The 26370-nt window shown below is 53.6% G+C and overlaps 2 protein-coding genes across 5 annotated transcripts in view; both read left to right on the top strand.

Annotated features, from left to right (window-relative positions):
- Nucleotides 1-539: 539 nt before the first annotated feature.
- On the top strand, nt 540-11461 carry GUK1 (guanylate kinase 1). Of its 3 annotated transcripts, none has more exons than XM_032701962.1 (8): nt 540-667; nt 6069-6182; nt 6886-6927; nt 7673-7769; nt 9404-9542; nt 10410-10494; nt 10776-10861; nt 11279-11461. In XM_032701962.1, exons 1-8 carry the CDS (start codon nt 625-627, stop codon nt 11312-11314), a joined length of 642 nt encoding a protein of 213 aa, XP_032557853.1. In that variant the 5' UTR covers nt 540-624; the 3' UTR covers nt 11315-11461. The 3 variants fall into 3 exon arrangements, 2 of the variants coding, with proteins under 2 accessions (XP_032557853.1, XP_032557968.1); XR_004359610.1 differs by having other exon boundaries at nt 557-667; nt 10065-10494; XM_032702077.1 differs by lacking the exons at nt 10776-10861; nt 11279-11461 and adding an exon at nt 10065-10191 and having other exon boundaries at nt 557-667; nt 10410-10489.
- A 7240-nt stretch (nt 11462-18701) lies between these two features.
- Nucleotides 18702-26370, top strand: part of GJC2 (gap junction protein gamma 2) — a 28672-nt gene continuing 21003 nt past the window's right edge. The window contains exon 1 of one of the 2 annotated variants that reach the window (XM_032682691.1): nt 18702-18810. The gene's annotated coding sequence lies outside the window, so the exon portion shown is untranslated. Of the gene's footprint in view, nt 18811-20996; nt 21122-26370 lie in introns of those variants that run through there. The other variant, XM_032682699.1, reaches the window with a different exon arrangement.

Below are 26370 nucleotides of genomic sequence, written 5' to 3'. Positions count from 1 at the left end.
CGGTTCAGCCCCACGAGGGTTCCCCCCTTCCCCATAATGGTTCCGCCCCATTAGGAATCCCCCCGTCCCGATAATGGTTCAACCCACGACCTCTACCCATCACGGTTCGGCCCCACTATGTCCCCCCCTCTCCATGATGGTTCAGCCCTACCAGTCCTCCCCTCCCAATAATGGTTCAGCCCCACCACGTCTCCCCCCCACCCCATAATGGTTCAGCCCCACGATGTTTCCCCCTCATCGCCATAATGGTTCAGCCTCACCACGCCTCCCCCCGCCCCGCAATAGTCCAGCCCCGACTCCCCACACCCCGCCATGGTCCAGCCCCCCACCACGTCTCCCCGCTCCTCATCGTTCGGCCCAACACAGCCCCCCCGCCGCCCCGCAGTGGCTCACCCCATGTTCCCCCATCCCTCCCGCGCTGTTCCCCCCCCCGCCTCCCCTCATGGTTCAGCCCCATCCCCGCTCACCGCCCCCCCCCCCGCCCGCTCGCGCCCTTGGTCCGTCCCGCCGCCGCGGCCGCGCGCTCCGCTCGGCCCCGCCCCCGAGGTGACGTCACGGGGCGGTGGGCGCGCGCGGGGGCTGCCGGGATCCGCCCGCCCCCCCCCCCCCCCCCCCCATCCCCTCATGATCCACGGGCGGATCCGCGGGGCGGGAATCGCCCGGGCGGGTGAGCGGGGACGGGGACACGGGCTGAGGGGGCGCGGCCGGCCCCGGGGGTGCCGAGACCCTCACGGGGATCCTGGTCTGAGGGGATCGTGGGAGCTCAGTCCCTCATAAGGGCCTTGGGCCGAGGGGGCGCAGGCGGCCCCAGGATGCTCAGCCGCTCGCGGGGCCCTTCTCTGAGGGGGCGCGACCACCCCCGGCTGCTCAGCCCCTCACGGGGGTTCTGCGCTGAAGGGGACCGGGGTGCTCAGCCTCCCGCATGGACCTTGGAACGAGGGGTCCCAGGGAGCTCATCCCCTTATGGGGTCCCTGGAGTGAGGGGTCCCGGGATGCTCAGCCCCTCATGGGGGTCCTGGAATGAGGAGTTCCGCGGTGCTCAGTCCCTCACAAGGGCCTCGGGCTGAGGGGACACAACCGCTCCTGGGGTGCTCAGCCCCTTATGGCATCTCTGGGCTGAGGGGTCTTGGGGTGTTCAGCCCCTCATGGGGTCCTGCAGTGAGGGGTCCTGGCCAGTTTTGGGGTGCTCAGCCCCTCAAGGAGCCTCGGTTGAGGGGTCTCAGCCTGCCATGGGGTGCTGAGCTTCTCATGGGGGTCCTCAGCCCCTCATGGGGGTCCTGGGGTGCTCAGCCCCTCACAGGGTCCCTGTGCTGAGGGGCCCCGGGGTGCTGAGGTACTGACCTGGGGGTGCTGATCCCGCCCCAGGACCCCCTGGATGAGGGGTCTGATCCCCATCCCTGGGGATGCTGAGCTCCCTATGGCCACCAGAGCCCTGCCCGTGCCCCGTTATCCATGTGGGCTGGCTGAGGGAGGGTGGGATACACCACCCTGGGCTCAGATATCCCTGTGTTCACTTAGATGAGCCAGACGGGGAAGTGCACATGGAATGAGTTTGGTTTGTGGGATGCAGTGAGATAAGAGAGAGGGTTTGACATAAGCATCCTCTGTGTATCCAAAACCAAAGCCCTGCGTGGTGAAAACAGCTGTGGGGAGGTGGCTGGTGAAACCACAGCAGGGTGAGCCTCACCTCTGCAGAGCTTCACCCAGGTGGGTAAACTGGTTCCAGCCAGTGGGTGGGTTAAACTGGTCCAGTTTGCAGCAGAGCACGGTGCTGGAATCACTGACCTGGACCTTGGAGATTCCTTGGAGTGACCTTGAGCAGGTGGTTCACGTTCCCTCTGCAGCACCACTGCTGCCAGCAGTGCAGCCAGGGGAGGGGCTAATTAGTGCTTATTAGCTAATTACTTCCGGGGAAAAAGGTGCCTGAGTGTTCCTGCCAACTCCCTGCTGCAGTGGGCTGCTGCTCATGGAATCACAGGATGGGGAAGGTTGGAAGGGACCAACCTCCCTGCTCCTGTTTCAGTGCTGCACAAAACTCCCTGTCTGCCAGGGCAGATTTCTGTCTCTTTGGAAATAATCCCAAATCTTAGAAAGGTGGGAGTGGCATCTTTTTAAGGAACCTGCTAAAAATAGGGAGCAGGTTTATAATCCTAATCCAGGAGACCTTTCTCAAGGCTCCAGGGAAACTGCTTTAATCTTCTTTTCTTCTTTGTAAATGGGGCTTTGCCTTCCCTGCAAAGCCTCTCTGCTAATCAGCATTAATTAGTTTAACTCTTGTGATGTCTGTCCTTTGCTTTCCTGGTTGTGTTGCTGCCTCCCAGGTAAAATCCAGGGTGAGTTTAGCAGGCAGGAGCAGACCAGGAAACATTCCTTGATTTAGGGACAACCTGCTGTATGCTCCTTCAGCGACCACCTCGTCTTTTTGCAGCCCAGAGGGGTTCACAGGGCCATTTGTCCTCAGTCCCAGGTGTGAGAGCTCCCCAAATATTAATTAAATAATTAATTAGTCGTGCTGTTCTCTGGCTCATCAGCTCCCTGGTGGTTTTGGTGGGTTAGGCTGGATCCAAACCCATTTTTAGGAGACCCTCAGTGCTGGGTGTTTGCAGATTGGCTGCTCTGAAAATGCCAAAACCTGAGGAAAGGATAAAAAAAACCCCAGAGATTCTGCTCAAAATAAATCCATCTTTGTGATGTTCCTGCTGCAGATGGCTTGGAAATGGGATGCAGGGATGCATTCCTGGGCTGCAAACCAAACAGGAGGGAGAAAAAGCCCCGTATCCATCAGATCTTGGGCCTTTTTTGGTGCTTTACTTGTGGGTTTTGAGGGCTGTGGGGTGGGAGGAGCTGCTTTGGCAGAGCTGTGGGTCCAGGGAATGAGGGCAGGGACACAGGGCTGAGTGGCTTTTCCTTAGGAGTGGATTTGCCCTGGGAAGCTGTGGCTGCCCCTTCCCTGGAGGTGTCCAAGGCCAGGTTGGATGAGGTTTGGAGCAACCTGGGATAGTGGAAGGTGTCCCTGCCCTTGGCAGGGGGTGGAATGAGATGTGCTTTAAGGTCCCTTCCAACCCAAACCATTCCAGGATCCTATGAAATTCCCAGTTTGCTGCCCACGAGGGCCCAGCCCCATCACCTGGGAGGGGGAATGGCTTTTGTTCCCTCTCAGTCAAGACCTGTTTTCCTCTGCAGATTCCAGCAAAAGATGAGGGATCCCTGAGGGAGGCAAGAGGAAGCAAGTCCCTTCTCAGTTTAATTTTAGCCTGTTTTCCAGGGAAGTGAGACAAGTGATCACACCCAGGTGCTTTTTCTCACTTAGTTGTGAGTATTTTTAGGGGAAACAAAAAAAGGGAGTGAGGTGAAGGAGAGGATCCCAGTATGGACATGCTGGGACATGGTTTGGATCCGTGGGCAAGAGGAGGAGCTGGTCTGAGGTGAAGCAGTGGCTGGAGGTGACAGCCCTGTGTGGATTTGGTCCAAAGGAACTGCAGTGCCTGCAGAAGGAAGTGCCTGGAAGTGTCCAAGGCCAGGTTGGACGGGGCTTGGAGCAACCTGGGCTAGTGGAAGGTGTCCCTGCCCATGGCAGGGGCTTGGAACTGGGTGAGCTTTAAGGTCCCTTCCACCCCAAACCACGTGCAGGTGAAATCCTTGTCCCTTTGTGCCGGTGCCTGTGAGGTCACCTGCAGGGACAGGGACAGTTTTCCTGTTTCCCACAATCCCAGGCCAGCCCCCCTCAGCCTTTTGGGGGTGTTGGCTGCAGCTTTGCCAGGTGTTGGGAGAGCAGGGAGCGGAGGAGGATCCACGAGGGCAGATTAAAGCCCAGTGGGTGGCTCTCATTGGCCATCTTAAAACTGCAGCTCGTTAATTAAGGCTTTAGGAGCTCACAAATAGCCCAGCTCTGTGTCCTGAGCTCATCTCTGCTCCCGGGGGCTGGACTGCATTCCTTGGCTGGAGGGGAGCAAAAGGAAAAGGTAAGGATGCCATGGAACCTGCTCCCAGCCCATCCCTCCCACCCCTTTCCTGCTTGGAGTTGAATGAAATGATTGGAAGTGATTTGGGCAGCTTAAAATTCCCGTTTTTCTATCCGTGCCTGCTCAAGAGCAGGTGGAATTTTGAGGTGGGGGCAGGGAGATGAAAGCTCTGTTCCCTGTAGCTGGGATCTAGGACTGGGATTTGCACATCTGGAACAGTTCCTGTTGGCACAGCTGGATCACCTTGGAGGGGAAGCTGTGAAACAGCTGGACAGGGTCTGTGCTGCCATCCCAGTGTCCCATGTGGAGCTTTCCAGGTGGCTGAGGAAGCTGGTGTGTGATGAAGGAACATTGGGAGCAGTGCTGTGAAGTGCCCTGGGGTGTTGAATTTCTGTGGTTCCTTCCTCTTTTGGAGTGTTTTCCAAGGAATGCTTAGGGCTCACCTGATTTATTGGCCTGGAAGAGAGGAACTGCCAGGGGCAGAAGAGAGGGAAATGCTTTGGATGACTCCTCAGGGATCCTCTGCTTCCCTGCTGCAGGCACTTTGCTGGTCCTTTTTCCTCTTCTGGTATTGAATATTTAGGCAAAACCTGTGAGATTTGGAAATCACCAGAATTCAGGGATTAAGGGAATGGTGAGAAGGTCCCCAAAAGGGCTCCCTAGAACTGGTGTTTTTTGGATGATGGAGCTTTAATCCAGCAACGTGGTGATGGGACTGATCCTCTGGGATCCCTGTGATCTGATGGATCTCTGGGGCTGCAGCACCTGGAAAACACCAAGGGCAAAAAAAAAAAGGAGGAATTTCCTTATGGATAATTACTGCCTGTGGATGTTTAACTGCCCTTGGCACCTGCTTAGACTTTGGATATCCCAGGTCAGACAAGTGTCCTCAGGGAACAGAGGGGGAAGTTGTGTCACTCCCTGGCTGTTGGGCTGCCTGCTGGAGGGATTTAGGGATAAGGAGGTGTCCAGGCCGGGGTCAGGGAGGCAGCCAGGCTGGATTAGCTGCTCTGGTGAGACAGCACTTGGCTTAAGGCTGGTTAAAAAGTGAGCTGGAAGGTCAGGCTGACATTGCTAGGAGCTAATTTAAATGGAAAAGCATTACCTGCCCCGGGGCTGGTTGCTCCCCAGGCCACACCCAGCCCAGGAGGTTAAAAAAAATCTGCTTTTCCCAGGATTTTACTGCTTGAAAAAGTAATTTTTAAATAGGAAGAGCAGAACTGGCTTGTTTGATCTGTCACCTCTGCCTTGGAAGCTGCTGATGGATGAGGGTCCCCAGTGGTACCCCCTTCCCTCTCAGACAGCATTTTCTTCTTTATTCTTATTTATTCTTTATAAAAATATTATTAATCTTGGTAGTTAACCTATCTTCCTCCCCAGAGAGGCAGGAACATAAAAACACCTGGTTTGTTTTTTTTTTTCCCTTTCTGGCTGAAGAAACAACTGCAGCAAGTTCTGTGTGGCCCCAGGCTGCCTTTCCTTAACCTGGACCAGGAACTGAACCCTTCCCTCTTGCCATGAGACACCTCCAGCAGGAGTCAGTGCTCCAGGAAATATGGAATGAAACCCCAGAGCACGTCCATGCCAGTGATTTCACCCGAGTTCAGATTCTGTTGCAAGGTTTTGGGATTCAGTCATGGAGGACACACTGGAAACTCTTATCCTGCAAACCCTCCTTGAGGCCTCTTCCTCCCCCTTAGAGGGAAGGGGCTGGGACTGTCCCTCTGTCCCATGATCTTCCAGGTGGCACCAGGCACAAACAACATTTTCTTCCTGTTGGAGAAAGTTTTCCTTAAGATTTCAATCCCACTGGGACTCGGCTGGCTTACATTATCCCACTTTAGTAGCAGCTGGAGCTCAGTTTCCTCCTCCTTTGGGTTATTCCTGTGGGTTTACCCTCAATCCATTGAGAAGATCCTGCACTCCCAGTACTTTTTATCAGCTCTAGGCTTGTGATTTCTCATCATTTCTGACTTTCCTGCAGAACTTTCAATCCAAGGATAAAGAACTGGTGCTGTTCTGAGGAGCTGAGCACCCCTGGGAAATCCATACCTGTGTTTTCATGGATGTTTCCAACCAGACCCATATTTTTCTGTCTCTCCCCAGTCATGCAGGGACCAAGGCCAGTGGTTCTGAGTGGCCCTTCAGGTGCAGGGAAAAGCACTTTGTTAAAGAAATTGCTCAAGGATTACGAGAACATCTTCGGCTTCAGCGTCTCCCGTGAGTATCCCTGTGTTCCCAGGGAAAGGCAGGGCAGGAATTCAGGGCTGTAGCTCTGTTTGTACCCCAAATAATGGTTTTCCATGGCTTGCCTGTGTCCCAGTCTGTCTGTGGGCTCTTTGGGATGTGTAAATAAATTGGGATGCCTTTATTGAGTGGCAGGTCTGATTTGTCTGGAATAGCACCCTTTCCAGGTCTGGGAATTCCCCACATCTCTAAACACAGCTCTGACAGGTAACAAGATTCTTCTGAGTGATTCCTGCCTCTGAAAGTAACAAAATTCCCCCAAATTTCTCCTTCAAAAGCCACTTGATTTTTCCCTGGAGCTCTGCCAGGTGTTTTTAAGTCCGTTACCAAAATGTGTTTTCATGTCCCAACACTTTGGATCCTGCAAGTAAAACCCTTGCTTTGAGATCTGAGATCTGGATTCACTCCACCATGCAAGGGCAAACACTGGATGTTTAAAAATTTAGTGTTATGGGGGGTGAAAAGACTTTTAAAAATTATCTTTCTTTTTGTGTGCTTCATCCTGTGCTCTCGATGAATCTCTCCTTTCACTCCAAACTAAATCTTGCTGTTTTCTCCTGGTAGGGATTTTTCTCCTAAAGATCCAGGGGCTTTTCTTTGATACTTTGACATCCTTGGGTGATGTACAGAATTTCCAAGATTGTTTGTTTGGTTTGTTTTTTTTTTTTACCTGCAGATACCACAAGGCAGCCAAGACCTGGGGAAGTGAATGGCAAAGGTGAGTGTCCTGCAGCTGGATTTGTCTCCTTGGAGTCTCCAAATAATTCCCCGAGGTTTCAGTTGAGACACCCTGGTCTGACTTGAGTGACCTGATTTTCCAAAGTTTCAGGGGAAATACCCCCAATGCCCAGTGCTTTGGGAAGTGCAGCTGCTTAATGAGATGTTTTAATCTTCATTAACAGCTGTTTCCCTGTTCATTTGCATATTTAAGAAAGCACCAAACCAGGTTTGTACTTAATTTCCAATGGGCAGTTTTCACTCTGAAATGAAAGGGAGGAATTTTAACAGAAGATAGAGAAACATTCCTTTTTTAGTCTGCTTGGTTTTGATGTTCCCTTTTATCTCCCTCTCTCTCATCCCACTCTAGTCTTTAATTAGAAATGTTCCCAAATGAAGGGCCTTGCCAGCCCTGCCATAATGTGTTCCACACCTGTGGGCAAGAGCGGGGAGAGGTTCCCACTGCACCAGGAAGGGGAAAGGGTATGGAAAAAGGGATACAGCAGCATTTCTGGCCACACAGAGAGCTCCAGAATGTTTGGAAGAGGTGTCTGGATAACTACTGTGGAGAGGGAATGCTGTATCCAATAACTAGGAAGGAGATCTCTGCAGTCTCCCAGCATTGTCCAAAGCACATTTTTTTTAAGTGTCTTCTCCCCCAGGCTCCCGTGGGTGTCATTTTGACCATGAACTTTACCATCCAAACTGTCAATTCCTGGCTATTTTTCCTGGTTTTCCCTCTCCAGATTATCACTTTGTGACCAGGGAGGAAATGCAGAAGGAGATCGATGCCGGGGAATTCATCGAGCACGCCGAGTTCTCCGGGAATATGTACGGGACAAGGTAGGTCAGGTGTCCCTGCCCAGGGCAGGGGGCTGGAATTACATGGTGATTAAGTCCCCTTCCAACCCAAACCATCCTGGGATTCCATGAATTTGGGAGCAGAAGCCATGACTGTGTTGGCTGTGACCTCCTGCTCTGCTGAAGTGTCTGATTATGGGTTCTGTGGCACCCCTGGCTGGGGTTGAAGAGTTGGGTGGGTTCTAAAATAGCTTTGCCCTGGGCACTGGAGCTGGTGATCAATCCAACATGAGGCTGGAACGTTAATTAGGAGTCAGAGATCTTATATAATTATTGTGGGAAAACTGTGGTGCTGTCAGGGAAGGACCTGCTGAGGAGGGAGGTTAAGTGTTTTGTGGGATATTTAATTACTTGCATTAAAGAAATTTGCCTGAAATGCTTTTCAAGAAGACTTAACGCTTCCTGAAGAGCTGAATGTGCCTTTTTGAGGGTTTTTTTGGAGATGGCAAAGTTTGCTTCTGAGGGTAAATTCTTGCCTGTGAGGATGGTTTGCCAGAGAAGCAATAAAGACTAGTGTGCAAACAAAATAAATACAGGATCTCTCCATGCCTGTGTTTCCTCTCCAAGTGCCTGAGGATGTTTCTGATCTGCTGTGGGATAAAATGGAGAGAGTCCCTCATGCCTGTCAGAAGAGTTGGAGTTTTCATCAGTCCTTTCTGCTCCTTAAATCTCATCAGTGAATAATAATAAATAACTAAAAATCAGTTGCTTAATTTTAGAGCCCTGCGTGTGGGATAGCACCAAATCCTGCCCACAGAAACCAGGATTTCTTGGAAGCTGCCTTAAATCAGAGTCTGAAATTAGGGTGCAGGTGTGGAGTCTCTTCCTCAGGCTTTCACAAGGCAAAGCAAGCCATTTTGAGGAGGTTTCTGGTGGATGTGGGTTCGTGCTGGGATCTGGGCAAGGCAGCAAACCTCTGGATTTGTAGTCCAGGTACTCTGAGTGCACCAGGAGTGGGTTGGTGTTGCTGCATTTCAAGGGAGAATTGTAGGAGTTCAGGAACAAGCTCCAGGCAATTCCCCCACGCTGGGGAAGAGAGATTGTCTTTAAGGACATGTGAGAAGCCACCACTGAAAAATTAAGTGAATCATCAAGTGCATCTTGTGACCCAGACTGAGCATCCATGTCCATCCCTCAGGAGAACGTGTGGGTACAGGAGTCAGTGGATCTCCGGAGAAGGGAACTTCTCAGTGGCTTTGCTCTTTGGTGAAGGTTGTTTCTGTGTTTGTCACAGAGTCCCAGGATGGTTTGGGTTGGAAAGGACCTTAAAGACCATCTAGTTCCAACCACCTGCCATGGGCAGGGACCTTTCCAGTGGGAGGTGGAGCTTTGTCGCAGCAGGAGCTTTATGGGTGGTACCTGAATTGTGCTGCTCGTGGGACAGTCACACATGATCCATTTCCACACCTTCCAGCATGGCTTTGCCAGCCTCTAGCAGGAGGCAGCAGGTCCCTGCTCCACCCCAGGGACCCAAAGCACATTTGGAGAAACTGTTCAGCAAGAGCAGAGCCCCACTTTGGGCCCAGGGGAGTCCCGTGAGGTTCCCCCACGGCCGGAGGGGGACACACCAACCCCCCCGTGCACACTGACCCCTTCCCTGTGTGCTGTGTCCCCAGTAAAGGTGCTGTGCAGGCTGTGCAGGCCCAGAACCAGATCTGTGTCCTTGACATCGACATCCAGGGCGTGAAGACCATCAAGAAGACCGACCTGAACCCCATCTACATCTCGGTGCAGCCGCCGTCCATTGACATCTTGGTGAGCGCCCGCCTTGCTTTGCCGTTAGGCAGTTAGAGGTAATCAGCTCTTGCTCTGCAGATGGGGGGGGCTCACCCCTCCTTTCTCCATCTCTGTGTTCCTAAGGGCCCTGGAATAGGTGGGGAGGACATTCCCAAGCAGGCAGTTCAGCTCCTCAGCCTCTGGCTCTCAGGGATAAATCTTCCCGCGCTCTGGTTTTTTGAGTCCCTCCCGCGTGTTTTCCACACCTCGGCGTGTTTGCCTGTGCTGGGTTATGGGCTCCATCACAGTCCTTCAGGTGGGCTTCATGCTGGGGAGAGAGGGATTTTGTGCTGAGATTTGCCTCCACAGTTATAATGAAACCCGTGGAGGCCGGTTTTGTGCAGCACCATAAATTCTGTACCCCATAAATTCTGTACCCCTCTGGTCTTGCCCCATGTCAGTGGTTGCAGTGGGACTCTGCAGAAGTGGAGTCACTGTCGTGGTTCAGAGAGGGATGAGGACACGTGAGCACAACCCCTGACTCTCCCCTCTTGCTCTCAGTACATCAGGCAGTCTCTGGTTCTCGTTGAGCTTGAGGAGGAGGAAGCCAACAGCACCACGTGGCCAGAGCCCAGCAGAGAGATTTCATTTCCAGCAGTACCTGGAAAAATAAATAAATAAGAGGGAGGTAAAAAAAAACAAACCCAAATCCTGGGACCCCGAGCTCCAGGTAGGAGATGCTGAGCCCAGTTTGGCCACTGGTTTGCACTGGGCTGTAAATGAGGGTGCAGGGTATTCTCACGTGCCCATGGTCACAGACAGCCCTGGCCTGAGGGGGTGGGTGGTGATTTCTGCCTGCCTTTCAGAACACTTTATTTTTTTTAATACATTTTTCGCTGTGTTTAGGAAAAAAGGCTACGAGACCGAAAGACTGAGACAGAGGAGAGTTTACTGAAGCGTTTGACTGCAGCCCGTGTGGACCTGGAGCTTAGTAAGTCTTTGGAGTGGTGTGAGATGGAGAGGGGATGATGCCTTGGTGATTCAGGGGCTGGTTTTTGCAGGAATATCTGATTGATGCTCTCCAAAGCCAACTCTGATGGAAGCACTGGATGCCTTTCCCACTGCAGCTCCCTGTGGGTGGTTGGCAGAGCAGTGGCTGAAATAATATTTACCAAATAACATGAAAATGCCACAGGACTTTGGGTTGAGCACAAGAGGTGACCCAGGGAAGAAACATCCTCCTCTAACTCTTGTCCTTGTCTCCTTCCCCAGGTAAAGAGCCTGGGCTGTTTGACCTGGTCATTATTAATGATGATCTAGAAAAAGCCTATTCTGAATTGAAGGAAGTGCTGCTGGAGGTGAGTCTTTGGAGCTTTTCCACCTCATTCCCGAGTTTTTCTTCTTGTCACCTCTGGGACCAGAAAGTGAGGGTCTGTCCTCAGGTAGCCCCAGGAATGTCACCTCATCCCACACTTGGTCTGGGTTGAGGGATGATGTGACTGAGCACAGCTCAGTGATGATGCATCTAGGGCCTAAAAGTGGGAAATGAATCCAGCACAGTCCTGGGTTAGGGAGAAAATAAAGATACATCCCTGGGTGGTCTAGAAGAGGATTCCTATTTTTGGACCTCCAAGTCAAACCTCGCCTTGTCCCTGAAGGTGAACTCTGGGCTCAGTCCTCTGATCTGAGTCACTCCTGACCTCCAGAGCTCTGAAACCAAGAGTTTTACCCAAAAAGTGGCAGATTCTCAGTGATTTTTCCTGCTCTCCTTGCAGGAAATCAAGAAGACCCAAGAATCCAGGAAGTCCTGAGCTGAGCTGACCCTGCTTGGACATTTCAGTTTTGCACATCATTCCCGAAGCATGTCGCACGGCTTTACTCCAAAAGACATTCCCTTTAGGCTGCTCCTCCTCCCAGGTTTCCCTAGGATGTTTATATTAAAAGGAAAGAAAAGGAAACCTGGTCGTGCTCGTGTTTCTCTTCACCACACGTCCTCTCCCAGGTTTGTACCTCCGGATCCTCTGGAAGCTGCCAAAGGGGTAAGAGCCCTTCTGGAAGGCTGTGGGAGGAGCTCTTCGGGCACCTGCATCCCTGGCACGTGGCTTGGGATGCCACTGTGGTATCTGGGAAGGGACACGTTGTGCCAGCTGATGCCACTCCATAAAGGGGAGCCATTTTATCATCAATCCACTGCTTTTTTTCTTTTTTCTTTTTTTTCTGGGATAAAAATCCTGTGAACTTCTCTGCTATCCCAGCAGCAGTCTTGGAATTCGCACGTTGTTCCGCTTGAGTTGAGGTGCAGGTAGATTTTTGGATGCTCTTCTACCTGCAAGATGGGGGGGGGAAATATTTCCTTTTGGGCTGATGTGCTTGAGGGCAGCAATAAATCCCTTTTCCTGGAGGAATCCGTGGTATCCAGCCACTGTCACCCATGCTGGTCTTTGCTTTGAGGCCTGGAGAGCTTTCACTTCACTTCCCGAGTTTTTCTTCAGCCTTAATGTTGATGCTTTCATGGAACTCGTGGTGGGATTTCTGGGGTTGGCCTGTGTAGGGCGAGGGGTTGGACTTTGATCCTTGTGGGTTCCTCCAAACCTGGGATATTCTGTGAACTTCCAAGCCCTTTGGTCCCTCCAGCAGGTCAAATCCTCAGGGTCCTTGGAGGGGTTGGTTCCTCACGGAGGGTGAAGACTGTGGAGCCAGGCTGGGAGAGCTGGGGGGGTTCACCTGGAGAAGAGATGGATCCAGGGAGAGCTGAGAGCCCCTTGCAGGGCCTAAAGGGGCTCCAGGAGAGCTGGGGAGGGACTGGGGACAAGGGATGGAGGGACAGGACACAGGGAATGGCTTCCCAGTGCCAGAGGGATATCAGGAAGGAATTCTTCCCTGTGAGGGTGGGGAGGCCCTGGCACAGGTTGCCCAGAGAAGCTGTGGCTGCCCCTGGATCCCTGGAAGTGTCCAAGGCCAGGTTGGACAGGTCTTGGAGCAACCTGGGCTAGTGGAAGGTGTTGGAATGACATGATCCTTAAGGTCCCTTGCAACCCAAACCATTCTGGAATTCCTTCCTGTGAAATGGCCAGTCCACCAGAGCTCCCAGCCCACCGGTGGTGACTTCCAGCTGTTTTCCCCCCAAACCAATCCCGGATCCAGCTGGCACTGAGCAGCCCATGAGCAGCTGGACTGGCAGTGCCAGGCTCTCAGTTCCTCACCCCCAAACCACATCTTACCATGGCAGGTTTGTGCCTTAACCTTCCAGTTTTGGGTTTCATCCTCTTCGTATCCCATCCTTCCAGTTCATCCAGCTGCTCTGAGGTACCTTTTGATCCAGGTCACTCCAAAGCTCCACGTTCTGGACAACAACAAGCAGGACCCCACCCTGGGCAACCCTTTTAGCCCCTCACTTGCCTTCACAAACGTGATTTGAGGATTGTTTTGACCATTTACCTCTCTTGGACTGTTTTAAATACATGTTTCCTAGATTCCCTAGAAATATTCCTTCCTCTTGTGGGTGTCCTGTTGCTTGGTTCTAACTGATAAAACAAGCAGGAAAATCCGACGTGGATTGCTCGGTGTGAACCTCTGTGTCCAGGCTCTTCCTGCGCCATCAAGTGATGGACCGGGGTTATTTTTTATTCCTGAACCGCGGGATTTTGTTACAGTTTGAGGGACGTGTTTGCAATGGGAAAAGGTCCCCTCTAGATGGCAGCTGTGACAGCGGGAAAGCGCCGGGCTCAGGGATCGGAGTCACGGAGCAGCAGAGCCGGAGGTGCAGGACACGGCGCCGGGCTCAGTCTGGTGAGCTCCGGCCACCCCGTGGGACCTGCGGTGCCGACACCACATGGAAATGCCCATTCCCTGCCTGCTGATCCCTCCTGCCAGCGCCTCCAGCCCAACCTTCACCCATCCCAGCGGGAGAGGTGAGTGGTACCCGGGAAACGGGGATGATGCTCCAGCCGTGTGGCACCGTTTGGAAAACGGAAACAAGACAAGTCGTGCAGACCCCTCGCGTTCCCCTTCCCTGTGGGAAGGGAGAGGGAAGTCTGGGATAACCTGGCTTGCTTTGGGTGACCTGCTTTGGCTGCTGTGTGTGACGGAGCCGAGCAGGGAACGCCTGGATGGCCGGGGCTAATGGGAGGTGACGGGGCGGCCGTCGGGATGGGGGTGGGCAGCAGAGGGATTGGGAGCGGGTGGTGGAGCCAGGCTGGTCACCGAGCAGGTGGAACGGCTGGGGGGCATCCCAGGGACTCATTTTAGTGCTGGCAGTGCCCCTCTCCAGGTCTGGGGCCCCTCTCTAAGAGGGGCATCAGATCCCAAAACTGGGTGGGCAAAGGCACTTGTTGAAATGAGTTTAATTCCCGCGTCCTGAGAAAAATGAGAGTTTATTTTATTACTTACGTTTGAAACCATAAATACCTTTTGGGATCCGTGTTTTTGATATTGGCTCGTTGGTGTTCCATTCCCACATCCCAAGGACCACGCTGGGCAGTTGTGGCAGCTCCCAAACTCTGGGTTCTCCACAGCTGCTCCTGGTGCTCAGTGTGGAGCTGGGATTGAGGGATCAGACTGGCAAAGCCAAGGATCAGGAGCCTCCCTGCCCAGGGGTTATTTGTGATTTAAGATGCTCCTCCTGGAGGACACTTTCTCCCACCCAGGACATCTTCCAGGCAGGGAGGTGCTGTTCCCATCTCGGGGCACACCCAGGTAAAGGAACAGGCCCTGCTCCTGGGTTGCTTCCGGAAATGTCAGAAAAAGGGATTTTATGTAACTGTATATTCACTGTTCCGTCAGACTGGGATAAAACTGGACAGGCTTCAGCTCTTTTCAGCTCTGAGATGCTTCGGGAAACGTGGCAGCACCTCATCCTACATCCCTGCAGGAGGAGAATGGAGAAGGGTGCTGGGGATTGTATGAGGAGCCACACCAGGGAAAAGCTGGGATAAAACCTGCCCTGGGAGCTCTCCCTGGCTGGGCTGGGGGTCACTTGGAGCCGATGCCAAAAAAAGAACAACCCCCTGTAGCACTTTTGCTTCAAAGCTGTTGCTTTGCAGTCGTTGCCTTGTGGTTTTTTGCTGAATCTGGGCTGACACCACTTTTGGGGCAGGAACTGATCATTTTTCCCTGATTTTTTTTTTTTTGTATCATTTTTCCTACCCATCCAAGCCCTTTGACAATAGAAATACCTCTTCAAGGAGAGAACGTGGGACTGGGATGCACCAAGAGCCTGCTGGGAAGGATGTTGTGCAGGGATGCAAGAGGGCAGGCAATCCCTAAAGCCCAAACCATCCTGGGGGAAGCCAGGAAAAGCTGGAGGCACACTCCAGGACAGCTTCAAGCAGCCCAAATTAGCCCAAAGCCCCCACCCTGATGAGCCCACGGTCCAGAGACTTGTCCTTGCCGTGGTTTTTCTTGGCATCTCAGTGCTGTTGGAGGCAGCTCTGATTTCCAGGCTCCCTTCCTTCCCTGCCAGTGCAGAAAGGCACCGCGGGGCAGAGCCAGCCTGGGAAATAATTGGGCAGCCGGCGTGGAAAATGAGCAACGAGGGGAGAAAAACGGAGCGGGAATAACCCTGATTTTCCCGCTTGTCCGTCAGTGTCCGGCTCCCTCTGTGCCTGTTCCCAGCACGGAGCATCCCAGGTGTGGGAGTGTGGTGGGATGGGCTCGTGTTGGTGCTCAGGGATGGTGTGTCATGGGCAGGGCTGTGCCTGCACTGATCCGAGTGCTGTCCTAGGATTTCCTGGGAGAAAAACTTCCTGGAGAGGGTGTTCAGCTCTCAGTGGGGTCGGTGCTGCCTGGCCCCGAGTCCAAGGGGCTCCAAGGGTGCAAATTCCCACCTCTTTTGGCAAAAACTGGGGGGTTTTTTTCTGCTCTATCCACTCTGATGGAAACCTCTCCTAGGGAATCCTCCGGTGCCTGTGTGGCCTCAAACAGGAGCTGAGAGGTTTAATCCAGGGAATTTGGGTGCCATCCCTCTCCCTGGGGTCGCAGCGGAGCCACAGGGTGAGACCTGTTGGTGCTCCCTGATCAGTCACAGTGCAAAATCCTCTGGCATCATCCCAGAGCGGATGAGGGGCGATGGAACCTGTGGGAGCAGAGGGAGGCGGGCTTGGAATGGCTTTCCCAAGATGAGGAATCCAACCATGGTGGATTGTGGGCTTTCTTTTTTTTTAAGGGGGCTGCAACTGGGATGGGTCTTGTGCCGGGTGGTGTGATTTGTGCCGGACCTCCAGGAGCCTTTGGATGATCCTCTGGGACACGGGGTGTGACTCCTGGGGATGGGTCTGTGCAGGGCTGAGGGTTGGACTCCGTGATCCTTGTGGGTTCTTCCAACTCTGTGCCATGCCGGGTGTCCTGATGCCCTTCGTGCTTTCCCCCAGGACAGGGAGGTGACATCCACATGCCAGCTGCTGCCACCTCGCCCTGAGACACCCCAACAACAGGTAGGTCCCACAATCCCACCCAGCCCATCACCCTCCTGGGGCATCCTTGATCCACGTGGGACTCAAACAACCCCGTGCCAGCACCCCTCATCCAGGAGCTCCTCCAGGGCTTTTCCCTGATCCACGTGGGACTCAAACAACCCCGTGCCAGCACCCCTCATTCAGGAGCTCCTCCAGGGCTTTTCCCTGATCCATGTGGGACTCAAACAACCCCATGCCAGCACCCCTCATCCAGGAGCTCCTCCAGGGCTTTTCCTGACGGCCTTGCTGCTGGGAAGGACACTGTGTGGAAGGATGGAGTTTCCTCTCCGGCACAGGGCGTTGGGGAGAATCCCGACGCCCCGGATGCTCCAGGGTGCTTGTAGGGTGCTCCACGAGGATCAGAGCCACCCTGGCAGCCGGACCAGGCCGTGCCAGCCTTGTATTTGGGTCAGCCACATCGACTGGGTGTGCAACTGTGTCATCCCTGGAGAGCGGGGGACGCCGATCCATAATCCCGGCCGGCTCCGGATGGGGTGACACGCACGGCTAAGCGCCGGCACCCACGCCCTGCTCCAGGTTTATCCACTCCCAGCCCCCAAAACTGGGGAATCCAGAGCAGCCTCAGCTTTTCCCAACAACAGCAGCTCGTCCCGGACGTGATTCCGGCCCTGCGAACACCAGGAGCCATCTGCAATTCCGACTGTACCAGTTGCCACCGCAGGACGACTGGAACAACCGGATGCTTGTGAAATCAGGGATGCATCCCCCCCCCTCCTGGTGCCTGACTTCCCTCTGTCCAGGCACAGAAAGAGGGAGCAACAGGATGTTTTCCCGGATTTTACTCTCCCCGTCTCCGGAGACGCGCGGAGGGGATACAAAGAAGGGAGGCAGGAAAGGCAAAATTCCAGTATCCAGGTGGAGATTGGAAAATATATATATATATATATTAATTTCCACATAGAGGGGGTTACTTCAATGGTTCATTTTAATGAATAAGACCCCTGGAGCTGGGTCTAAAGGGCACAGGGAAGGGCAGGGTGACTGTCCCCCCACAGTGCCCACGTCCTCAGCCCAGCACTAATTTTGCAGATATTCCCTGAAGGATCAGGGGTTGCTGCTCCTGTTTGTATCATGGAATATAAAGTGCCCTTGTGGTGGCAATCGAGCCCTAGGGATGTCCCTGGCTCCCCAGTGCGAAGCCAGCAGGGAGGTGATGGGGAAAAACTCCCCAAAAAGTTTTCCCAGTGCCCCCAGTTACACCAGCAATGTGCTGATGTGGATATACCGGGTCTAGGATGAGGAAAAGAGGGTGGCTTATCGTTTTTCCTGGTTGGAAGTGCAGGATACTCGAGCTGCATCCCTTGTTCTGAACACAGTGGTGGTCCTGTGATGCCTCCTGGAGAGAGAAAACAACACCCCGGCTCAGGTGCAGAGGGGGAACTGGTGGGATCCCAAACCAGTGGGATAATGTCCCTGCCTGGAGCACATCCATGGGGTGGGAGTGCCTGTCAGACAGTTCCCCTGAGGAGGAGGGTGATCTCACCTGCTCCATCGATTCCATATCCCATTGGAATTATTGCAGTGGCCTGACCTGCAGACCCAGCGAGCCGGAACTTCCATGGTCATCCTGACCTCAGACCTGGGAACATCCCTTCTGCTCCCTCCTCCCAGTGCTGCCTGCACCCCCTGCCCACATTCCCAGGAGCAGCCTGGCTCCATCACAGCAGCATTCCCACATTTAATCTGCCTTCATAGATATAATTTTTATGTAATACTCTGCGTTTTATGCCCTCCCAAGTACAGGTGCTGCTGCTCCTTGGGGCCATCCCCCTCCTGTGGTGGCACCTCTGGGCTCATTGCTGAAATTGCTGAAATTTATTGCTGAAATCCAACCTCATCCCCCTTGTCCTGTAGGGAAAAAAACGTCACCAGTCTTCTTGCAGTAGCTCCTGGTGTTCCCAAAGACAGGCAGGGTCTTCCCTTGTGCCTTCCCATCTCCTTGGCTGCTGCAGATGGGCCCTGGGGGCCACTGAGAACATTTTGGTTTTGTTTTCTTGCCACCTTCCCATTTAATAACTTATCAAAAAGGTCTTCCTGCTCATCACCAGCCTGAACAGACCCAGCTCACCTGCCCTCCAGCCCAGAGAAGCTGTGGCTGCCCCATCCCTGGAAGTGTCCAAGGTTGGACAGGGCTTGGAGCAACCTGGGCTAGTGGGAGGTGTCCCTGCCCATGGCAGGGGGTTGGAATGAGATGATCTTTAAGGTCCCTTCCCACCCAAACCATTCCATGATTCTGTGATCTCCGTGGACACCTCCAGACCCACTCCAGCTCCTCCGTGTGCTCCTCCCATGGATGCAGCTTCCAGATGCAAAGTCCCTGGAAGGATCCCAACAAAATACCACTGGGAGCTGTTAACACCCCTCCTCAACCCCATCCTCCCACCACCTCTGTACCCCTGATGTATTTGATCCAAGATCCCGTTTCCTTCCTCTGCTGGAGGAACCTCACCCCGGGCAGCAGCGCGGCGGCGTTGGCAAGGGAAAACCGGGATCCCTCCTGCCCTGGGAGGAAAACAAAAGGGAATCAAAGCCTCCTGCTCCTCTCCAGTGGCAGGAGGAAGCCTTTCAGGAGCTCTCAGAGGAGCAGAAGCTTCACCCTGTGCCATCACACATAGGAGGTGCAGCTCTGGGGTGGGACAATGGTGCCATTGAGCAGGACACTGAAACGCTGCCGTATTGTGCCTGGCAGAGAGATTCCCGGGAATAATCGCCTCCTCCTTGGCTTTGTTGCAGGGCTGTGCTGGTCCTGCTGCAGGGCTTTCTCCCCACGGAGGTCTCTGGTTATGTGGTGAAGACTCTCAGCCCAGAGGCACCTTTTTTCCTGGCTGGGAAAGGTATGGCTGGAATTGTCATTCCCGAGCGGGATGGGACCCGGGGGGTGGCACTGGGAGGGAGAAACTGGGGATTTGGGAGCAAAAGGATGCTCTGCTTCTCATCCTGGGAGGGCCTTGTCACTCCTTCATTAATCCTTGTTATATATTGTATATATAATATTGTATATATATCATATTGTGTATATATTATATTACATCGCATATATATTATATTGTGCATATATTATATTGCATATATATTATACTACATATATAGTATATTGCATATATAGTATATTTTTAGATATCATTTTTTAGATATCATATTTCTTAGACATCAAATTTTTTAGATATCATATTTTTTAGAGGCCCTATTTTTTTAGACATCCCATAAAAAGTCAACGTCGAGGGCCACGAAAACGATCTTATTTCTTTCTATACAGAACCTTTTGCATTAAATACGAGCTTAAGCCACAGAAACCCGGCTCTTCTTAGGGGTCTGGACAAATCCTGAAAAATTCAGAGCCAGGACTTTGCCTGGGACAATTTTAAACAAGGCTGAATGAGACTTTGCTCTGGGTCTGATACAAAGCAGGGCTGAGATTTTTTTAGGAGCATATTTAAGGGTTTTTTTCCAGCTGGGCACCTCCAAAAAGCATCTCCCTACACGGTTTCTGGTCAAGGTGTTTTCCTTGCCCCCAAAATCTGCTCGAAATTCTAGGATTTGGGCTGAGCTTTGGGCTTGTGAGCGTGTCAAGGGCAGCAGCAGCTGCAGGAGCAAGTGCTGTGGTGATCTCTCCCTTCTCCCTCCTCCTCCTCCTCTATCCCTGGAGCATCCTATGAGCTGATTTCCTCTTGAAAATTCCCCCCCTGCACGGTCAGCCAGGCTGTTTCCCAGCTTGTTCCTTGCCTAAAGCAGCTGGAGAGCAGAAACCCACTTGAAAAAAACTGAAATAAGAGCCTGAAAACTTGGCTTCCCCATCCCAGGAGAAGAGGACATCTCTCAAAAACCCTTTTAAACCTGGAAAAAACAACTTACTTTGAGCAGTTTCATATGGTGGGAGCTACTTAAGACACGCTGAGGGTCATGTAGGATCAGGAGGTTGGAGAACCACGAGATTTTTGGAGGTTTAGAGTCTTCTTCAGACTGGATTTGCCAAGAGTTAGGATTTTCTTAAAGTGCAGTGAGTAAAACTCCTCTGGTTTGGACCCCTGGAAGCCAAATCTTGCCTCCCAACACGGGGCCTTTAAGAAAAACATCAATTTTTGTGAGATCAGCCATAAAATCATCTGTGTTGGCAACAGGAAGGAACAGCCAGTGATGTGCCAGAGGTTGTTGCCTCTGGATGGGGGAAGTTATTTAATCCCTGGGTTCGAGTGAGGGGCAACATCCCTGCTCCCCCTGCAACCAGAGACCTGCACAGGGGGGGAAAAAAATCCCTCTGGCAGGGAGCAGGAGGGGCTGGGAGAGGAGGGAAATGTCCCCTCTGTCCCCTGCCAGCTGTTTTCCCTTCCAGCTGTTACCCACAGAGCCCAGCAGTGCTTCCAGCTGTCCCCCCTTCCCTCCAAAACAGGGCTGGGAAGGGAAAAGAGGGATGAAGAGGAGCTGGGATGGTGCTGGCAAGGAGCCTCTTGTTGAATACTAGTTAAATATTTTTAGTTAAATACTAAAAGTATTTAGCTGTAAAGTAAAACCAAAAAGTTTTGGCTCCGCTTTGGACGTGAAAATTGGGGGGGAAAACAGGTTTTTTGGTGGTGCTGGAGCCTGTCACTGCAGCTGTGAGGACAGGGTGGGTTTGCAGCTGATTTTCTGCTCGGCTTCAGGGCTGTTGGAACAGAAAGGCAAAGAAATTCCAAACGAGAAGGAAGCATTTCTTATCCTGCTGCAGCACCTCCACTTCCCTGCTCCAAGGAGCTCTTCCTGCTATTTTTAGCCCTAAACCTTTGGACTATTTGAATTATTCGATTTTTTTTTTCTTTTCCATAAGCACTGGCTCTGGAAATATTCACCACGTTCCCTTTTTTTTTTTTTTTAATGGGATTTTTTTTTTTGGGGGGGGGGGTGGTGCTTGGAAGGAGATTCAAGAAATAAAAGGAAATTAAGGAATCCTTGTCGTCCCGGGGTTTGCAGTGTCAGATCCAGAGGATCTCCCCAGTGGAGGTCTCCACGTCACCATCTCCAGGCTGGAGCAGCGGGAAGAGCCCGGGTTCAAAGGGGTGTGGGAGGGAGGAGAAGCGTCGGGAGCTCTGCCCGCGGCACCGGGCAGGGACAGGGATCCACAGCCAGCCAGGATGGGACGTTTTTGGGAAGGACTGAACCCGGAGATTCTCTGTATGTTACTTTTCAGTTTGTTTTATTTCGTTCCCCCTCCCGCCCCCCCCTCCTTCCCCGCTTTATTTAGCTGATGAGTTTTTTAGCTTGGCTGATTCCCAGCGCTCCACAGATCCCCTCCCTCTGCTTCAACCCCGCTCTGCTCCCACCCTGCTCCTCATTTTCTGCCCTTTTCCCGTCGTTTTGGGTGGGAAATGTGCTTGTTGTGACTTGATATTCGTGTCCTGCCTTTCCTGCCGCTGGTGAGAGCCTCAACATCCCTATTTGGCAGCAGTTTGTGCTCTTGGTCGGTGTAAATCATCCCCCAGCACCCAGGGCACTGCAAATCCAGCTCCTGGGAGTTTGGGATTAAGCTGCCGGTGGTTTAGCTTTTTCCTCGTGGAAAAAGGAAGGAATTCTTGGCTGGGAGGGTGGGGAGGCCCTGGAACAGGTTGTCCAGAGAAGCTGCCCCTGGATCCCTGGAAGTGTCCAAGGCCAGGCTGGAGCAACCTGGGATGGTGGGAGGTGTCCCTGCCCATGGCAAGGGGTTGGAATGAGATGATCCTAATGGTCTTTTCCAACCCAAACCATTCTGGGATCCTGTGAAACCCCTCTGTGCTCTGGGACCTCCTGGCCTCTCCCTGCCCCAAACCTTCTTCCCTCTCAGACCACCAGAGGTGGGGAGAGGAAGATACTTCAGGGTCTGGTTTTCCTGCTAGTCCTGGGTTACATTTCTGAGGTTTCTGCAAGTCTTTGGGTCTGCATCCTGCTTCCTTTGGGATCAGCAGCTTAGATCCCTTTGCTCCTGCATCACAAGCTGGTCTTTAAGGAGGACTCTGGACACAGGAGCTCATCCCAGCAGAAGATGTGGATTTGCAGTTGCTGCCTCTAACCCATGGACAAAAGATCCACTGATCTTCTCTGTGAGGTGCTTTTGGATTGTTTTTAAAACAGACTTTCCACGCTTTTCATGCCCACATCCAAAAACACCTCACAAAGGATGTGTTCCCTCCTGTCAGCCAGGGAAACCGAGGCACAGGGAGCATCACCACCAGTGGGAGCTGCACCTGCTCCTTGGTGGCCTCCTCTTCTTGGCCAACCAGCCCTTCCTTGAGGGAGAACTCTCCTCTTGGCTACTGAACACCCAGGATGCTCTTCTGGAGTGGGATCTCCAATGTGCATCCCCCATCCACACCTCAAAGTCCTGAGAAGAGCTCCATGTGGAGATGCTGCTGCATTTTTGTCACCTTTATTAGTCCCATCCTGTTTAAATCTCTAAGATCTTCCTTGGGGTTAATGGGTGACCCTGAGCTGTGTCCCTTCTACCTCCAGACCTCTGCAAACGTGGGTGCAACCAGCATTTGTCCAAAGGGTTTTCAGGAAAGGGGGGGCTGGAAGGAGCTCCTGAGGCGTCCTTGGTCATGCCTGAGCAGGCATTTCTCTCTCCCCTGCTGGAAGCTCCATCTCCTCCCATCCCAAAATGCTCTTTCCATCCATCCCAAGCACAGGAGCTTGGCTTAATTAATTAATTTGAGCTGTGCTTAATGGGAGAGTGTCGTGTCCTCTCCTGGTGGGAGGCTGAGTAAACAACCCCATACCCCAACCTGAGGGACACAAAGAGTCTTAGGAGGCTACAGACATCATCTCCTTTCCCCCAGATTACCTTGGAATGCCACAGGAGGGCAACCTGTCCTGTGTCCAAAGCCTCCTTAGGAAGCTGGAGGAAGGAAATCCATCCTAACCCAGCTCCAGTGAGTCACTGGCGGGTGGGAACGGGAGAAAGGGGGATGAGGCTGATGGGGAATCTGAGCCTTGTGCTCCTCCTGCGAGCTCTGAGAGCTATTTCTGAGACAATCCCTGGGTCTTGTCCAAGACCAAAATACCAGGAGACTTTTTTTTATCAGTGTGTGTAAGAAGGAAACCCCTCCTTGCCCAGCAATCCACTGTGGAGATGGAGCGCTATTCCTGCAGGTCCCAGCGCTGCCCAGGACTCTCCTCTCCTGTAATTCCGGGCTTGTTTGGAATTCTTCCACCCAGTGTTCATCCAACCAGCCCAGGGGTCATTTTTAAGGCTGCACAGCTCCCTTTGACCCGATTTGTTTCTTGGAAGTCGTGGTGAGCAACCATGTAAATCCACGTGGTTCCTGCTCCTCGGTGCCAGGAAAAGGGAAAATAAGGGAGCTTGTGTGGGACTTCTGCACATCATCGCTGCAACCTGGGGCTGCAGAAGCAGAAGACGGGGAAAATGGAAGGAAAATGAGGAGCCCCATCCTATAAATGAATATAAATTGCTATTCCACCTCTAACTTTGCTGGAGCAGTTTGTTTCTCTCCCTGCCTCGGCCTTTTTTTTTGGTGCTGTGGGTTGTCCCCTCACTGCTCTGGCTGCACCCTCAGAAGGTGGGGATCTCCTGTCCCAGCCTCAGGTGTGCCCTGAGCTGTCCCTAAGGAATGAGGTGACTTCACAAGGACGAGCCAAGCCCTTGAGCAGGTCAGCAGAGCTCCTCCAAGAGCTGCACGCCCTCCTCCGTGTTCTGACTTTTCTTTTCCATCCTCTTGGGGAGGGCGGCAGCTTTTCCCGGTGGATGTGGAGATGTGGGAGATGCTGAGCAAGGTGGGGAGCTCAGGGCTGAGAACCCTTCAGCAGAGGTTGAAGGCACCTCAGTTCAGGGAGCAAGGCCAGCTCTGATGTTGGATGGAGCTGCCCGGAGTCCTGTCCAGCCGTGTTGTCTCCAAGGTGAAGATCCCACCAGCTCCCTGTGCCACTGTTTGTCTGGGAGACTTATTTCATAGCCACTTGAATTTTTTCCTGGCTGCATCTTGTCCTGTCCTGGTGTGTTTTTGAGCTGTCTGCTGAGAACCCCCAACACACCCCCCCATCTCTCCACTGCTCCCCCCGAGGGGGACTGGCCCCAAGCTCGGTCCCATCACCCACATCATTAATGACACTCAACAGCCTCATCCCTGGGAGATGCCAGCGCCAGCTGGGAGCAGTGGGGGTGACAGGGTGGCACCTCTGCAGGGGGCAGGGTGGTCCCAAGAGCCTCTTTTCAGGGTGGATTGACACAGATCACCCCCGTTTCCTCAGAGATGAGGTCCCTTTCGACAGAGCAAGGATGGAGGGATCTTGGCATCTCCCAAAGATGTTATTTCTGGCCCTTTTTAATTCCCTCCTGAACACGAGTTGAGCCTGGAGCTGAACCAGTGTCTGCCTTGTGTGAGGGGCCTTTCAAGCACAGGGTGGAGGCCAGTGAGGCAACGAGCCACTGATGGCACATGTGAGCCCACCGGCGGGATGTACGTGGACAAAACCATGGGAAAACAGCCCAGAAATGTGGTTTATCCCTCACTGTGGCCAAACCGCCCGGGGTGAGGCATCACTTCCAGCTCCAGCCCTGCCTTGAGCAACTTTGGGTGCTTAAATCCCTCCTCTGGATCAACACAGAGTTAATTCAACCCTGCCGTGCATCCAGAAGCCTCTGCTTCGGAAACCTGAAGCCGGTTCAAACATCAGCCCGAGCCAAATTCCTCCAGGTGCGTTTTTATCGTCCCTTTTTTTTTTTTTTTTTTTTTTTTTCCTGCCGGGGACAATGGGTTCGCTCAGTGCTCTGCCCAGCCCTTTCCTCTGCGCTCGCAGACAGAAACAGTTAACCAGGTTCGCTAAGGAATGAATGTCCTGGTTTCCTTTCCAGGGCAGGCAGCTCCCCCTGCCTTCCCCCCCCCCCCCTGCCCCGGGGAGGAGCCGCTCTCCAGTGACATGATGCAAGAGCAGGCGATGTCTCCCCGGCTCTGGCTGTGTTTTCGGTGACCCCGTGGCCTGTGCGAGCACTGCCAGGTCGCCCCGGGGCCTTTGTGCAGCACGAGAGCAGCCCTTTTGCTCTCCTCTGCTGATCGGTGGGACGCGGGAGCACCTCGTGGCTCCCGGGGGGATGCTGAGCCAGCCCCGGCTCTGGAGAGTTCCGAGTCAGAACAGATCAAGGCTGACAAAAAGGATGAGACGCTGGAGAAGAGGAGGGGAGGAGAGGGGGGGAAAAGATGATGCCACGGGCATCGCAAAGCAACCCCTCCCTTTGGAAACAGCCTCATTTGGAGAGCCGTGGCTTCTCCCGGGGGTTTGTGGTTGGATCTCCCGGAAAAAGGGGAGAGCGCCAGGGCCGGGGCCCTGTGCTGACCTCAGCCCCCAGGGGCTGTGTGAGGGACACTCCACGCTGGGTTTGGTAGGTGTTTAGGGTCATCCCAGATGTCACAACCCATTAGCTGTGCCGGGGCTCCAGGGAGAGCCGCTGGATCGTGTGATGCTCCAGCTGCCGGAGCAGCCGGCCGGGAGGAGCCGCTCCTGCCGCCGCTTCTCCAAGGGCACTGGAGGGAGGCTGCCTGGCAGTGGGGCTGTGTTGCATGCTTGGTTTGGCTTGGCTTGGTGGGAGGTGGTGGCTCTCGGGCTGCAGAATTCCCAGACAAAGCGTTTTCCGTGCGGCGGGGCCGGAGGGAGACGGGTGAGCTCAGCCGCGGCTCCCGCGCCTGCTTGGATGGAGCCGGAGGTGTGCCGAGCATGGATGTGGCACGGAGTGAGGAACGCGGGTTTGGTGGAGAGTGAGGCATCCCACGGCTCTGTCTGGGGCGTGGAGACCCGCCTGGCATCCCGGTGGGAGCGGAGAGGTGAGGAGCTCCAGCTGGAGAGCAAAGCTCTCCCGACAGCCCCGGGGTGGGGAGATGGACCGCGTGTCACCGCGATTTTGGGAGAGCAGGGGGACGGCTGTGCCCTCTGCTTTGGCCCCGGCCTGGGAGGTGGCTCGTGCTGGTCTTTTAGGGGGCAGGACCCGTAACAAAATGACCAGAGCTGGGGCTGGTCCCTGCCTGGGGGCTGCTCCAGACCTCCCTCGGCTCTCGGGGCTGCTGTGAGGTTTGGCCAAGGCTGTTTGTGCCTGCAGATCAGGGACAACTCCAGTGGCAAAAGCAGGATTTGCTCTCCTGTGTCAGCCCTGAGCTGTGGGGTCAGTGGGGCGCTCCCGGAGCTGGTTTTATGGGATAACCTTACTCCTGGCTGTGACAGCAGAGAGGGAATGCCCTGGAAAACAGGAGGAGAGGGATTTAGCCGAGGCAGAAGGGCAGCTTTCTGCAAGAAATTCCGTGTCTGCAGGCTTCATGTGCCGGCCAGGACACGTGTGGGGGTGGAGCTCGTTTATTTAATCCTCCGGGAGCGGAGCTCTCCCGGAGATCCCGAGGTGGGAGGGTGAGGAGCAAACTCTGCTCCGGGCAGCTCCCTTCTTGCAA

Source organism: Chiroxiphia lanceolata, chromosome 1 (assembly GCF_009829145.1).
Source record: "Chiroxiphia lanceolata isolate bChiLan1 chromosome 1, bChiLan1.pri, whole genome shotgun sequence".
In the NCBI taxonomy this organism is placed as follows: domain Eukaryota; kingdom Metazoa; phylum Chordata; class Aves; order Passeriformes; family Pipridae; genus Chiroxiphia; species Chiroxiphia lanceolata.
This window is presented reverse-complemented; position numbering and strand designations above follow the sequence as displayed.

Coding starts and splice junctions, on each gene's coding strand:
- GUK1 (XM_032701962.1), top strand. CDS start 625: ATGATCCACGGGCGGATCCGCGGGGCGGGAATCGCCCGGGCGG. Junction 6,928..7,672: donor TGGGGAAGTGAATGGCAAAG/GTGAGTGTCCTG, acceptor TTCCCTCTCCAG/ATTATCACTTTGTGACCAGG. Junction 9,543..10,409: donor CGCCGTCCATTGACATCTTG/GTGAGCGCCCGC, acceptor CGCTGTGTTTAG/GAAAAAAGGCTACGAGACCG.